Source organism: Cupressus sempervirens, chromosome 1, assembly GCF_028749045.1.
Source record: "Cupressus sempervirens isolate cs-2001-9-10 chromosome 1, ASM2874904v1, whole genome shotgun sequence".
Classification (NCBI taxonomy): domain Eukaryota; kingdom Viridiplantae; phylum Streptophyta; class Pinopsida; order Cupressales; family Cupressaceae; genus Cupressus; species Cupressus sempervirens.
The window spans coordinates 3,963,890-3,980,614 of NC_143118.1; the positions used below are offsets into that span (position 1 = coordinate 3,963,890).

The window sequence follows — 16,725 nt, forward strand, 5'->3', positions numbered from 1 at the left end:
TTTGACATGGTTACAACATTCTACCCACACTTAATTGCTCTGAGTTCTTGGTGTTTTGAAGTGAAGTTACACTTGGTAAAAATCTTACACCTGCTTCAGTGCCATTATGGTCTTCCAAATCCTCCGCAAGCTTCATTGCCTGCAAGCCAAACAAAAGATTGAAAAGAAAAGAAAAGATTGAAAAGAAAAAAGAGGAATATCATAAATAAAATAAAAAATGAGAATGTATGCAAAAGAAAAGGCATTATCAAAGTGGAAATAAAAATGAAATTTGGTTCAAAGGTGTGCAATCATCTCTACCGGTGCTATAAAAATAATCACTAAAGGTAAAACCATGATTGTGGTACCACAGCAATAACTCCGTCGGGGATATAGATGCCTAACTCGTAGTGGGGCTCTATCTAGGTTGCTTTTGAAGTAAGGATATTACAATAGCTAAGTTCAATGAATCTGAGAGATTATACAGTTCTTGTTGAGTGGGGAATAAATCATTTGCACACACATGAGTAACTTATGGTCAAGATGCTTTGGTTCAACTTGAGAGTTCTTTCCCTTGTTGAGTGCTTGTCCTTGAGTAGGTTTTCGGATAGGCCACCCTGAGATTTTTGTTCTAAATTGTCTTATTTCTTGAAATGTTTAGGAACATTTCACCCGTGGAGTTGCCAGATGTTGTGAGGTTCTCACATCATCGCCCCAAAAATTTTGGGGACCCCCTTTTTTTTATCGCCTTGGTAAATTTTTTTGAATTTGTCCAAAAATTTTAGATTTAGAAAATTTTACGCCTTGGACACCTTCGGGCCAAGAGAGATGTGGCTAGATTTGTCTTTTTTCACCCGGTCTTAACTTGATTTTCCGTAGTGAGTAATTTTATCCTTAGGCAGAACAAATTTCAAAGAACAATACTTGACAAGATAAATTTACAAATTTTTGGAATTAGACGATTTTATTTTGAAAATTGGATATAATTGTATAATCTTGAGCATTTTCAAAATGATTTTTTTTTAAAAGATTTAATTGTTTTGGAAAATCTTAAATTTTTCGGTGAAAAGGAAAATTCTATGATAGTGAAATTAAATTGGAAAATCGATTTCGGACGCTAGAGAAAATGATTTATTTTAGAAAAGAATTTAAAAATTGCATTGCAAAATGGAAAGTGGACTTAATTGCAAAATTTTGCATTAAATTGGTTAAAATTGCCTAGAAGATTTTAAAATATTTAAAGAGATTGGTGAACTAAAATTGAAAATCGATCTCAATCCGATTTTAATGATATTTTAATTACCAAAACGTCATTAAATGAAATTTTTTTAACATCTCCAAGGCTTTCTTAATTTTATTTTGCAATTTTTGGTTCTAACCGGCAATTAAATGTGCAAATTTCACTATAGGCAAAATTAATTTTGGCTTGACATTAAATTGGGACCATTAATGAGACATTAATTTAATTGTCTTCTCCTATAGGTGCTAGTCGGCCAGCTTGGAGGAGTAAAAGGAAAATGGTATAAGAGGGCTCCTCCCTCTCCATCACAGCCTTCTTCTCTTGTGTTTAACAATTTTTTTTGGAGCAGCTTTCTTCTCTTTATTTGGCAATTTTCCCTTGGAAGGGCAGCTCTCTCACTTGGAAGACAATTTCAGACTTGGCGATAATATTTTCCTTGGAACAAATTTGTCATTGTTTTGGCATCAATTTCCTACTTGCATAAGGGGCTACGATTTCTGCCCTAGGCAATTCAAGGCAGATCTGAAACTTCTTGTTTGGCATTTTTTCAAGGACAGATTTTCTTGCAAAAGGCTGCGATTTTTTGCAGCAGATCTGGGTGATTTTACTTGGAGGAGGAAACAAATGATTAAAAGTCCAATTTTTGGCAAAGTGTACGCAGTTTCAAAGAGATTAAAATTCTGATTTTGCAAGGAGGCTTGAATTTTCTATAATCTGATCCGAATTCAAAGAAGGCCTGATTGATAAAGGCAAAATCAAGGTAAAGTTCAATTCATTTAGAGCTGAAGGTTGGTTTAAAAATAGATTTTACTCCTTGTTCTTGTTTGGTTTCCTTTCCCTCATGTTCTTCTTGCATTCATGATCCACCACTTCATCATCCCATCTATAGGTTGAAGTTTGGACAGATAAATGTAGATTCCATGATAGGACATTTGGCGAGGCAGAAATAAGCTAGACCACCCTAGGAATGAAGTTGGGAGATATAAGTTTAGTCTATCCTAACCTAACGAAGAGGCAAAAATAAGTGGTAGTCCCACCCCTAGGTTGAAGATTGGAGATTGATAAGTGTAGTGATAGGACTTGACGAGGCAGAAATAAGTTAGAATCCATTGATAGAAAGAAGGTTGGAGATCGATAAGGGTAGTCCATATTACTTAGAACGAAGCGGCAGAAATAAGTGTTTAGGATGGTAGATGTTAGTGCAAGCAAGGACCCTAAGGGAATGAATACTAAAAAAGGCAAGGAAGACATGATACCTAAGACCACCTTTTTCTTGAAAGTGAGGTGAATAAGTGATACCAATATTGGTATAGTGAACATGATACAGCTAAAGGAGAGACTGAAGGAAGGAAAATCCCCCATGGCAAAGAAGATTGACAAAAGCGAAATTGTACACGCAGCGGCCTTCCCTCCTACTTTGCCTTGTCCAAAATTAGTCATGGAGTGTGCATCCAAGTTTGATTTGGTTAGTAAATCCATCATTTTTGATAAAGAGAAGAGGGTGTTAGCCAACATTGGCAGACAAGTGGTCAAAGAAGCATTCAATATCCCCCAGTACAGAAGCATGATAGTGGTAATGATGGATCAAGTGGCTAAGTTATTCCAGGATAACCAGGAGGCTTATTTCATTCATCTAAAGCAAGATTGGCTACACGAAGGCAAGAAAGGAATCACCGGAGCATCAAGGCTCACCGTGGTAGATTTCAAATCAGAGTATGGTGATCTCATTCCGCTTCTCAGTTGGATCATGGGTCTAGCTCAAGGTATGCAATTCAAAAACTGGATGTACTTCTTTATTGATGAAATTAAAAAATGAAAAAGAAGATTTGATTGGGCTAGGATCATAAGCGAGAATCTAGAATTAAAATTTAAGACTATACAAAATCAAAAGCAATTCTATATGGCGTCCTATCTGTTCTATTTGATTGCAAGATTGTATAAAAACCCTGGACTTAAGGCCTTAGGAGTAATTGGCAATGGGTCGGGGCAATGTTTGGTGCATGAGTGCTATCCATAGCTTCATTTGCACAACAGCAAAGACTATAAGATATTTTGTGATGCCTTTGCCATGAAGACAGTAAGGATATTGCAAGGGATACCTGCTAAGAGACTCTGATCAAAAGCAGAAGCAAAGATTAAGAAGTATGGGAGTTGGTTTATCTAGTTTCCGCAATTCACTTATATTAAAGTAGCAAGAAGAACAGTTTGTCCCAAGAGACTTCCAAGGTACCCACCCGACAAGGTAGTTTTGATGGAGTTGGCTAGGCAACTTGATTATTATGACAGAATAATGAAACTTAAGGGTGAGACAAGGATTACCTTCTCATTTGGAATTGGCAATGATAGCTGCCCCAATCCTGTTGCCTTTGCAGCTATGGAGAAAGAATTAGAATGGTATCATCTAGGATGGTATAGAGCAAGGCAAGGATTCGATCCTAATGGTCTTATCAAGTCATCTCACAGAAATACATTTAAACATGTTCCTACTATAGAAGATTTTTGGGCAAATGCCCAAGATGAATTTCATGTGAGAAAGCTAGCTTTCTCAAGATTGTCGGTGAACATGATGACAGATATCAGATGGAGAGGCCTTGATATTCCCGATCAATTGCAGGATGATGAAAATGTGTTGAGAGAAGATTATGATACAGTTGAGGGAATAGAGTTGAATCTAGTCAATTGGGATGATCATCAGGATCCTTCCTTGGAGGCAGTTACAAGGATAGTCGATTTGCACACCGAGTCATGGTACAATGGGAAGTTAAGGAAACTACAAAGTTAGAGGGTACACCATACTTATTAGAAGATGAAGCGAAAGGAAGATCCAATGGAGTCAGTTAGACATAAAGGTAAAGGAAGTAGTTGACAACAAGGAATAGTTAGAAGCAAGAAGAGAGGTTTGGAGGTTGAGAAAGGTAAAGACCATCAGGAACCTCCAACAAAGAGACAGAATACGGCACCGTCAATGGAGAGCATAATTGAGGCTAGAGGTCAAGAAGATAATACAAGTGGACAAGGGGCCACGGTAGAGGTGAGCTCTGATTCAGAATCAAGCGATTACAGTGACAGCGCCGAGTACTGTCCTCTCTTAGATAATCAACATGGAGATGACATGGCAGTTACTAGTGAAGAAGAAGATGGACCGATTGATATTGAGGAAATAAGTCAAGCTCTCGAGGCCGTTGGCGATGCTTTGCTAATCGAACCAAATCCAGATTTGGGGAGATGCACTGCACCACTATGGTTAAGGCAAATGCTTATGTCGAGAGGTGAGGTAGTAATTGCCTAAACAGTTGAAGACATCCAAGGGTTAATGGAAAAGGGTGATAGCAAGAACCAGAGACAAATTGTAAAAACAGTGGCAAAGGTGATTAGGAGTGACAACGATGGTCACCGAAAGGTTTAAATTGCTATACCAATGGTTAGCAAGGCATTGGATGAGATTGTAGCTCAGGAATACAAGATAGTAGAACATAACTTGGGAAGAAACACGGATGACATGGAACGTGAGGAGATCCAAGAGGGCATAGTTTCAGTCAAAGAAAGGTCGAGGAAGGCAAATGAAAGGATCATAAAGTTGGAAGCCGAGAACAAGTATTGGAGAGATTGCCAGCCTATCCAACAGTTGCACAGGCAGCCCTTCCTCAAGACAACGGGAGCAACATAGAAGAGATATTGGCTCAGCTGCATGAAGTCAAGGATTTGATCCATGATACAATCTAAGACGGGTGGAATTTCTTGCCTTCCTTTGTCTCGACATTCAAGTTATTAGTGGCTATTAGAGATAAATTCAAAATATTTGGAGGTGAGTGGAAGGATTTCCTTCTAGTCAAAGACTTAGCCATCCCCGAACTACAGGCATTCATTGAGCTACCGGATAAATATTTGGAAAAAGCCAAGTTGATAGATGGAGGAGGATTGAGTATGGTGGAATCTTGGTCCATTGCCTTGACTACCAGATTGAGAATACTTGAGGAGATACAAAATATAATCGCACAGCACAGCCCAGGCGTTGACACTTCCATTTCAACCATGATGAGCGACGTTGGGGCTGCACTTGATTTTGAAGATATCAAAGAGGAGAGCATCAATGAGACAGAGTTGGGATCAAGATTGGATGAGTTGGGGAAGGTTGCTATCAAGAAGAAACATTTGGGCACCCTTGCCTCCCTCAATGCCTTTATCGAATATGCAAAATAGTATGACAAGGACCATGAGAAGACACTACAAGCAGCAAGCAGCATGATGAATTCAGCTGAGCTCAAGATGAAACACACACCTTGTCCTCCCATGAAGGAAGTCAACGAAAGGCTAGCTAAATTCATTGCTTTGGGTAAAAAGATGAAAGAAAATGGTAGATTTATATTAGGAGATCATTTGATGTAAGCCCAAGTGGCAATTTCTCCCTCTTCTTGGATAGGACAAGTGTCTAATTCTTATTGGCTACCATTTTGGTGCCTTCTCATTGGTTGCCACTTTTCCTTTTTTTCATTGGTCCATTGACGAGGTGGCATCTTCTCATTGGCCAATGGGGTGGCAACCCTAATTAGGGTTTCTTGGATCCAATCTAGATCGTTCATTTTGCCTCTTTATCTCTACCATCAATTGTAAATTTTGGCCTCTATATAAGGCCATTTTCTCTCATTTGTAAAGGGTCGGAGAAAATTGTTGCTAAGATAATACCAAAATCGCTTCTCTTTATCATTGTTGTGACTTGCATGGTGATTAAGAACAATTGGGTTATTGCATGGTTTCCACTTCGAATAGTTAGAATTAGATTTCCTTTGAAGTTGTTAAAGTAGATTTTATTTCAAGAAGTTGTTAAGAGTAAGAGTAGATTGATAGTTGCATGGTGATATTAGTGGATGTTTGATAGGGATCTATAACTAGGCCACTAGCATCCTAACGGCTTGTTAGGAAGCCTTGTGTGGTAAACTAGTCCTTTTCCCTTTGAATCATTACATCTATGGAGTTAGAGCCGCTGGTAAACTTTCATTAGATTCAATCCCTGTCCATTTGGTAATCTTTCCATTCATAGGAGTAGGAGTAGAGCAGTGAATAGTTTAGTATTTGGAGCTTTGAGGAAGGAAGTAAAGAATGACATCATTGGTAGACACACCACCCCCATCACCACCACTATCAACATTATCTGGCACTCATATATTTTACGAACCCATCACCATCACACCCAAAATCCAAATTATCCTTGAATGAACAACGTAAGGCTGCCTATGTGATTACTAGCAAATCACATCAATAACTGAGTTAGTATCCATAGGTATAAGGAACATTGGAGTTTTTTTCTCATGTGTTCATGAGTATTAACTTTTCAAGAGAGGAATTGAGTGTTTGATATCCCATATCAAGTGTTCAATTGCTATATGTTTTGTCATGGTACAAAACTGACATCAACACATGCAAGGGCATGTTTGAGAAAAATGAAATTGTGTTTACATAGAGTGGGGCAACTTTCAGGTATATGATTTTTTTGTGTGGTCTTTCGTTGTTTTTCTGCAGTAAAATGGTGATTTTTCCTTAAAAATGGTGTTTGTGATGAATTTTCTTAGTAGACAGAAATTCTTATTATATTAAACAAGAAAAACAAACACAATCTCATCATTACTGGCGCTAAGGAAGTATATCAAATGGTGTTAACTAATCACCAATTAGTTATCCAGAAACGGGTGTGAATACTATGGGAAGTTATATATTTAAGTGGTATGATTTGATAATGAAAAGATGCAACCATTGGCCTCATATCCCTTTGGAACATTAAAGAGACATCAATGCCATTCCAGAATCATTCAATCATTGTTCAATCATTTTATTCTATAATTCTTTGGATTTGAGTGGAAATTGTCTACCATTGGACAGAAGATCAGATTGCATAAGCATAGAAAAGTCAATCGGGAAAAGAAATCCAATATCGCATAAACTATAAGCCTTAAATCCGAAACATCGATAATTACAGATTGGCATCATTGGAATAACATTTTATAAGACATACATCCAATAAACAATCAGGTTAATCTATAGTAGATCATTTTCATATACATCACAAAGAAGATATCAGAAGAAGCAAAATTGTTCTAACTTGATCGATATATTACATCGTTCATACTTCAAAATATCTCAGATATATCTGCGATAAGTCTACTTGTCACAATATTTTTGGCTCTTGAGAATTAACATCAACTTATCTTGGATAAGTCATCACAGAGAAGTTTTGAAAGATCACAGAGAACTTGGCTAAATATCAGCAATATTTCTCTATTTTATCGCAATAAAAAGAAAACTTATTGCCTGATGGCCTAAAGAAGGAAAAGACACTTTGGAAAAACAGATTTGGAGAGGAAAGAAATAAGGTTCCATCAGAATTAGGAAAACAGAATTTTGACTGTCCTGAGAAGTTTCTGACTTATCTCCGATATTTCAATATCTTTTTTTGCCCTCGTTGATAAGTTGCTGATAACAATATTTTGAACTATGATATCAATAAATATTCATCTCTTATATTGTTCGATATTCAGTTCATACAAGTTTCATAAATTTGGCAAGTATTGGATAAGATGTACTATCTTTATCATATTCAGATCAATCTTGTGACATCAGCAATTACATATTGTCTTGCATATTGTATTACAATTTATTGCAATTACAATACATTCGATTTATACAGGGTCCCCAATACATTGTAGACCAAATACTTAGATATTTGAAATAGATTCATAATTTCATATACATTGATCATGCAACTCAAAGTGATTGTATATAGGGTGTATATAGTAGACATTTGTTGAGCAAAGGTAATCACCATCATTTTGCAATTATACCCTCATACCAGAAATATTGTTGAGCAATCTAACTCTTGCATAATATTGAGATATCTGACATTGCATTAATCAATCACCACATGAAAGATACTGTTATTATGCAAGTCATATTAAATCTAAGTTGCCGGTTCGGATTCTGGTTCGTATGCAGGTTCAATATTCAAGTTCGACATTCACTCAAAATTTTCTTGGGCTGGGTTTGGTTAGTTTTGGGTTCGTTTGTACTAGATTTTTTTTTTAAAGAGAAATTATATATATGTATATTAGGGTCAATATATATATTTCCTAATCCTTTTTAAATATAAAGGATTATTTATGAGCCTGATATAATATTAATATAGTTAATATAAAATATAGCAATAAAATAATAAATAAAGTTAATATTAATATAAATATGTTATTAATTCTGAAAAGTGATTAAAGCTAGTTATTAATAAATTCAGTAAAACATGATTTAACTCGAATAAATAAAGGACAAAGGTTTATGTTCTTATTTTGTTGTTTTATAAAGGCAATTAGAGTTCGCTATTAAATTTGTAGGAGCAGAAAACATTGCAAATGTGGCACTAAAAATGCAGACTACCCACATAGACCCAATTTTGTCTTCCCCAGACACAGTCAAACTGTCAAAAGTAATAATAAAAAGCAAAAACAAATATTAACAAATTATTGCATAGGTTCTAAACAGAATTCTTTCGGTTCTTGGCAGATCCATCTGGGTTTGTCCAGGATAATACCACAGTCCAAAAATCACCCCCTGCAATAACCCACACTTGGATCTATCTGCAATCGGGACCAGGTTCCATGGCCTTAAGTAAATAAATCAGTTACGTTGTTATAAAATGATTCACATATTCTAGATTTAGATTCTTATCTTTTTCATAACTGTATTATCACAGGTTTAGATTTTTTTGGTGCCAAAATTATTATATTTTAGTGCATTAAAATTTGAGAAATTTGATTTCAAAATATCATTTTTGTACAGCTATACCATATCCACTATTTGCTTCAGGCATTATGTTCTTTTATCTGAAACATCATTGATTGCTGCATAATGTATTGGAGCTTATTGGCTGTCACACATCCTTTCTTTTATACCAATTGACTTAGCCTCTAATTGCAAAATCGCAGCGGAATGGATCATTGAAATGTCAAGCTTCAAGATCAATCACGAGTCACAACATTGAAACATCTGATTGCATCGACTTTACAAGCCATGCTTTCTAGGTTTATCACAACTTTAGTCTTTACATTATAATATTAATGAAAAAAATTAAAACTATTGCCATTGAAGTCAATCAAAACAAAATTCGTTTTAAATTCATTATAAATTTGTGCCCGTGGTTTCGCATTTGCTCAAAATGGAGACGTATTCGACCCGGGTCTATATAACCGAATTTCCATCGAATTTTACATTCAAATTGCAATTTGGAATCGAATATGAATCGACTTCGCATATACAGTGAACCGACTTGTGAATTTCCAGTTGCCAGACCAAATACAGTAATTAAATACATACATTAGTAGAAACCAAAGAATTAGATAGAAAGAAGTCTCTTGCTACTGAAGAAATTAGGCAAAACCCTAAGAAATCACCAAAGTGGATATTCCCTCTTCGACTTTCCATCATAGTAACCTATGTCTAAGGCTACCCCTAGAGCTTCCTTGCTATATTTTCAAACTTTGTTACTTCTACTTCTGCTAACACTGGCTTGGGTAAATAGTCTCCATTGCAATAATGATATCCAGATAATTCCTATCCCATCCACATGACCACTTGCCAGTTGTCATGTTCACTATCCATCTTTTTGCATTGGATAAAGCTTATCCGCTAACTTGAAGTGTTGCAGGAAGCAGTTTTTTTCCCAGTATAAATAATTCTAGTAGAAAAAAGTGCTCTAATCTATTGAATAGGATTCTACATCACTTGCAGCTAAAATAGAGCACTTGCAACATCGGGACAATTAAATTTGCAGCAAAACAAAGCACTTGCAGCACTAGTTGTAGGTCATACTTGCATCACCTACTACAGTTAACACTTGCAGCATGCTGTCAGTGAACATTCATGATTCTACAAAGCTTGACTGTGGGACCTTTAGAATTTGAACAGTCATACCAAGTTTCAGATTGGCTAATGAATACCCTTGCAGTTTTCCTTTTTGCAAAACATTGTTTCCACATTCTTTGTTACCAGCCAGCATTGGTCTTACACATTTTGGACTTTGAATACTGTGATTCTATATGGAAGAACACAGAACCTTTAGTATACCTTTGCAAGTTTTCAAAGTCTGAAATTTCTCTCTCCAGTGTGCATGAACATTGATAACCACGATTCTATATGGAACAACACAGACCTTTGGTATACCTGTGCAAGTTTTCAAAGTTAGCAGTTTCTCTCTCCGCTATATGGTGCATTACTATATTCATTAATGCACACTTTTTGTTTAAATAGGTTCTCCATAAGGAAGGTGGACATTCTCATGCCTTAGAAAAATTTAGGTTTTTTCCTTCATTGGTTTTTGTCTGTTCTCCTCCATGTCAATTGTATTTGAAAGCTTTGCCATTGACCCAGAAAAGATACAAATGGAAGACACCAAGAAAAATAAAGACAAAAGGGACAAATGCATGATCACTTGATCTGATGAAAAGGCTACAGTTAGCTTGAAATCTGTCACAATATAGAAAAACTCATATGGGTACAATAAGTCCCATAGTAGATGAAGGGATTTGGATATTACCAAACATTAGCAAGGTAATTCATTAAAATTAATATTAATCTTGCTTCTTTTTGACAATTTATTTGTTAAACTGATACTTTAGGTTGTTTTCATAGCCTTATTTTCTACATAACAATGTATATGTAAAACCATCTTTCTTTTTTGTTTCCAAGAATATTTTTAAACAAAAATGACTATCTTATCACAAAATACAATGCGAAATTGGAAAAATTCAAGTTTTTAACTATGTTCTAACATCTTTCTATAGAACAAGAATGGATTTGAATGTTGAAAATTTTTCATGGATGGAGAGAGTTAGTAGGAAGCAAAACCTTTCAAGGTGAAACTAGTTATGCAGTTTGTTCATGACACTTAGATATCCATATCTGCAAATATGCTTTTGTTCTGATATTAGTATCAGTGGTTTTGATGCAGGATTTCATATTGAGGGGTGGTAAAAAGATTCCTTTGTACAGGTATGCAACATGCTTTGCATTATTACAAAATAATTTTTGGAATTGTTTTTTTACTATTAAAGATACTATATATCCTTATTTGTGAAAGAACAATTACATTTGGTATAGTTGAATTTTGATGTGTTTTTCCAAGATAGTTATATAAATTCCAATTTGCATCTTTTTCCTTCACAAAGAGAATGAGTACATGATTAGGTCGTGGCTAGGGTGCCTTGTCAGGCAGCCCAACCATGCAGCGCTACCATGATATACAAATTAAACTTTTTTGCAAATAATTCAAAACATTTATTTCACAGCCTTTATCTCTATTAGTACCTTTTTCTTCAGTTTGGCATCATTTTCTCTGGCATTCTTTCCTCTTCCCTCAGTCACTTCTTTAGTACTCCTTTTGCACTCTCTTCCTCAGTCTGTAAATTATCTTCTATTCATTGTCACCTTAACTTTGTTGGCAATATTCCTCTTCCTTCAGCTACACCCTCCCTCTCTTTCTCTAACAGTGAAAAGCCTCAAACAAATATCATTTCCTCATTTCATGCTTCCCATGTGAGGAAAATTGACATTTGGAACTGAATTTTTATAAGCTTTCTAATATTAACTTATCACATACCATCTTCTAACATGTTGATGAAAACTTGGAAAGTCATGTTGGGCTTTATCAGCACTTTTCTACCCATTATGAAATCTATCAGTAGTTCCCAATGTATCATGATCTAGTTGATCCTCTAACCTCTTCGTAATAATTCAGCTGTTCATCTTTGTTTCCTTTGTATCAATCCTTTCGATGAACACAATTATTGTCAGGGTTCAAAAGGAATTCTCCCTTCACTTACATCAGAGTTTGGAACTTTGGAAGTCTTTGTGATGCTCTTCTTGTTTGGGTATTGAGGTTGCATAGGAACTCCAACCCTCATTTTGTCCAATCTCTAGTTCATGGTTGTTGACATTTGAGATTTTCTTGAATGTAATGGTTGTTGACATTTGAGATTTTCTTGAATGTAATGTCCCCCTTTCGTAGGTTATTTTGGAAGTGAAATAATTATTAAAATACATTTTAATCATTAATTTCTAAGTATGCATTATTTCTACAAAATCCTTAAGAATTCCTTTACTAAGGCTTCCTCATGCTTTGGGAGGATCCCCTATGTCCTAGAGAACGATCCTCAATTACTTAGCCTTCCTCCTTGAAACTACCTTTCAAGTCAAGCTTCAGAATGACCCTCGATTAGTTAGCCATCTTCTTGAAAGGGGTGTCTTTAAGGTCTATATCTATTAAATCTGCAGACCCATTATAGAACTACTTTGGTTTGTACCTTATATATTTTCATACGACTCTAAATAGATAATCAAATATAAAATCATCTTCCCATAACCTATCCCTTTATTTTTTAATTACCTTTACTATCCTCGCAATGATCTTGTCCTTGAAAAGATCTCCACCACACGATCCTTTTTATGGGGTCATGTGTCTTGATTTTATGCCCCGGTTTGTGCATAGATGTTTGTTCTATCTTTTTTGTACCCTCCTCTCATGTTAGGTCTTTCACTCATTGGCAATCTTCTTAATGCCATGAGTTTGACTCCTTAAATGTATATATTGTTCATCCCTTCTGCCTTTGTTTAGATGGTGACGTGGCTTACTATTTCGTTGATCCTATTAAATCTCTCCCTGAAGTATCCCAGATGTCCCCTTCATACTCTATTTTTATATGATAAGTATGACATGGATCGGTATGACCATAGGTGGCTAGAGGCGCTTGGACTTAGCGTGCCATCAGTATATTATTTTGATCAATAGTATAGTTAGTTATGTATAACTGTGTGTGTGTCTAATTTAATAGATTTGATTATTACTTGGATTAAATTACTATTTAGAACATTGTATTAATTATTAAAATATTATTTAATATGGACCATTGATATTTAAAATTATGTCATATTATTATTGATTGTATTATCCATTGATTATTATTATATTATTTGATTTATCATAACCTATATAATACACATGTTTTAGTAAATTAATATATAAAATATCTTTAACAGTCTGGGCTCATGACATTGAGCCTTGTAAATTCATTGTTTGGGCCATTAGAGTTATGACATTCCACAATATCCTAGTTGCATATATTGTTGGGGTTATATATTTTCCTGAAATCTTGATGCGTAACACTGCTTGTAAGGGATGTAGAGGATTTTAAGAAACCTAAACATCTCTCACAAGTAATTATCACCCAAATCTTCAACCAATCAGATCATGCCAGATGTCCTAGTGGGCAAGATCAACAATATGATGACCAGATTCATTGAATTCACCAAAAAAGTGATAAGTCAAAGAAAATTGTCTTCTTAAAGAAGACTTGTTATTAGCCTATGTGTCATTTTACCATTTCCCACTAATTGTTGCCTTCCTCTACAAGTTTATACCTAACCTCTCTTCTCATTGACCCACAAAGCATTGTAATTTTCTTATTGGCTCACAAAGTGGTGCTTAATTGTTTTTGACTAGCATTAATGCTTGTAGAAGCTAGGTAGATTAGGTCTTTGTTGGCTAAATCTTGTCCCCTATTCTTGAATTGATCTTGACCCTTCATTGTAATTGAACAACTATATAGGACAAGGCCTTCTCATTTGTAACTCATTAGGGGTACAATAGAGTAGAGAGACTTGTTAAAATTGTTACCATAATGCTATCAGAGTAATTGTCAATTCATTGTTGGTCTTCATGGTGGATTATTTGTGTTTTTTTGGAGTATTGCATGGTTTCTTCATTTTCTCACTTAAAGTAGGTTTTCATTTCATGTTACTATTGAATGGTTATTAATAGTGGAGCTAGTGTCCATACCTTTTGGTATTTGTTGATTGTAAGTAATAATGCAAGCTAAGTGTAGGCCTAAATTTCAAACATTTTAACATATTTTGTAAATGTTCATTTAGATTGTACCTTTATAGAATATTTGTATGAGTATTTACTGTGTTGTAACCATTCCCACATTTGTAGAATACATGACCCTCTTATGCGTGGTTGATAGGGTGAATGATTGGTTAAAGGCCCACCCCCATCCTCAACATTGTCTTACATTCTTAGAGTTAGATTAGATTCTCTACACCCTTTATCCTTTGTAGTTTTTTTAGTGAGAATAAGTTGAAGTTGAGTTGATATCCATTGATTGAACAACAAAAGTCCCCTTGTGATAACCAACATATCACATCAAAATGATAATTGAGTGAAATTAGAAGGAACCCTTAGGCTGTCTCATTTGATCACACAATCTAGCATATGAGCATCATTATTCACGTGAGAGTTGGAGATTTGGTGTTTCATCCTAGAATACTACGTATTTGATTCTGCATGTTGTAGTGGAATAAACTCACATCAGCACACCCTAAGGGTGTCTTTTTACTGTGATATTCTTCATTTCCTTGCATATTTCTTAGTGTACATATTCATTGTAAGTGACCTAGAAAAACCTTGTTCCTATTTCTTATGTTCTTTTGGAAGGTCACTAGGATAGGTTCACTTGTTGGATATGCATATGAGTTGGTAATTTCTCTCTGGATGCTCCTGGTCACCTCCTCTCCTCATAGCAAGAGTTGAATGAGCATGTTACATTTGACATCTACAGACAATACATTATCATGACTTGGAGTAACCCTCCCAAGGGTTTACGTCTATGGATGGCCTTTTATGTTGAGCACTTTCTTAATATTTAGGATGGGATTATTGTACATTTGATGCAGGAGCACCTAAGGATTGCTTAATTAATCCAAGTTTTTGTTTTGCTGTGTGTGTGTGTGTCTTTAGGGCATTTTGGAAGTATGTTGTTTAAGGTCATGTGGACCATGGTAGGAGTACAATAGGGTTTGTTGGAAGAGTCTTAGGAGATTTGTAGGTGCAATTAGGGATCAACAAGATGTAAAAGCCCCGATTTGCACAAAGCTGATGATGATGTTGGCATGAGGTCAGTAGGGTCTAGGACGGGTCAGAATCATGTTTTTACCATAGTTAAGGTGTTTGGTAAGGTTTAAGGAGCATTGGGGCTCATTTAGTTAAGTTGCGCAAAAGCTTGCCAAAATATGTAAAAGTTTCATTGTGCAACTTTGCAACTTTGAAAAATTGCTTGGACAACATTGTCCAGATGTTGCAAATCGGTGACAAGGAGCCCAAAGGGGTATGTAACTACCTAAACACCATACATAAGGCATGCCCTAACCAAGATGCAAGGTTGGGCACCCGTTGTATGGAGAGAAGTTTTGAATATTGGAGTTTGAAGTGATTTTTGATTGTTTTCTATGTATTTTCCATGACATTGGGTAGTTAGAGGATTGAAGTTGGTACTGTAACACCCGTTGTGTGTAGTTTAGATGTTTTATTAATTCTGTGTGGCATTAGATAGGAATTTTGTCCACATTTTCTTTCTTTTTGTAAATAGTCTTGTTTTTTCAGTGTTGTTGGTTCTGTCTAGGTAGTTTGAAAAGATCAGGTTCTAACTCACTTTCCCACCGTCCATTTTGAACAACCTCTTGGAAATAATGAGTATACCCCATGTACATACATTGTGCAGAATCTTGGGCCCTCAAATGCAGGCAATCTATTTTTAATGTGTTGCCCTAGGCGAGCCCGTAGTGAGTCCGGCTAGGGAAGACCAAGTTTCAAACAACATAACTTGCAGAGGTGAATAGCTAGAGTCAAAATTCTTTTTGTAATTTGAAGATAGGAGTCTTGGCAAGATTTTGTAAAGAGGGAGTGGTCTTACCAATTCATTTGTCATCCTAAAGCTTTCCAACTTGCAGAGCAGCCAAAAAGAGCCTAAAAACCCTTAAATTCACTCAATTTGTGTTAGGTATTGTACGGAAGGTGGTGACCCGTGACCCCAAAAATACTTGAGTGTTGGCATTTGATTCAAGAATCCTAAGAAAAGTTATAGGGTTTCTTTGGAAGGATTGGGAGAAAATCCCTATTTTCTCGGAGTAGGAGATCTAATTGGGGCTAGTAGCCTTTTAGGCCTATTCTTAAAGACTTGATGAAATTGGATGAAAATTTGAACCAAGTGGGAGTCCTAAAACCCCTAGTTGGTCGAATCGAAGTACTTGGAGATACCTCCACACCTCTGCAAGGCTAAGTAGAGGATTTGGAGGTTAAAGAGCCTTTAAGGTGGTTTAAGGGCTATGGTTAGTTGAGCAAGAATGCATCAAGTTTTGACTTGATTGGTGAATCTTTCTTGGTAGTTGGGTTGGCTAGAGAGACCAAGGGATCCTTAGATAATGAAGATCCTATAGGTGATAAGTGGTGTGGTGAAGACACCTTAGAAATCTTCCAAGAAGACTAAGAGCATGAACCTGTGATTGGTTCATCCAACCTCCCTATTAGATTGGTATTAGAGCCTCAAAAGATTAGGCTTGTGGATAGATGTTTGAGACAGACGAATCAGTAGGAGAAACTACAATGGTAACAAATGCATAGTTAGCAAAGAAGGTGACCA

General features: G+C 35.8%; 1 protein-coding gene across 2 annotated transcripts in view; it reads left to right on the plus strand.

The window, feature by feature from the left end:
• Positions 1–16,725, plus strand: part of AAE18 (acyl-activating enzyme 18) — a 77,384-nt gene that overhangs the window by 47,990 nt on the left and 12,669 nt on the right. For both annotated transcript variants that reach the window (XM_089815773.1, XM_089815770.1), the window contains exon 6: positions 11,205–11,245. In XM_089815773.1, coding sequence (XP_089671899.1) covers positions 11,205–11,245 — 41 coding nt within the window. The remainder of the gene's footprint in view (positions 1–11,204; positions 11,246–16,725) is intronic.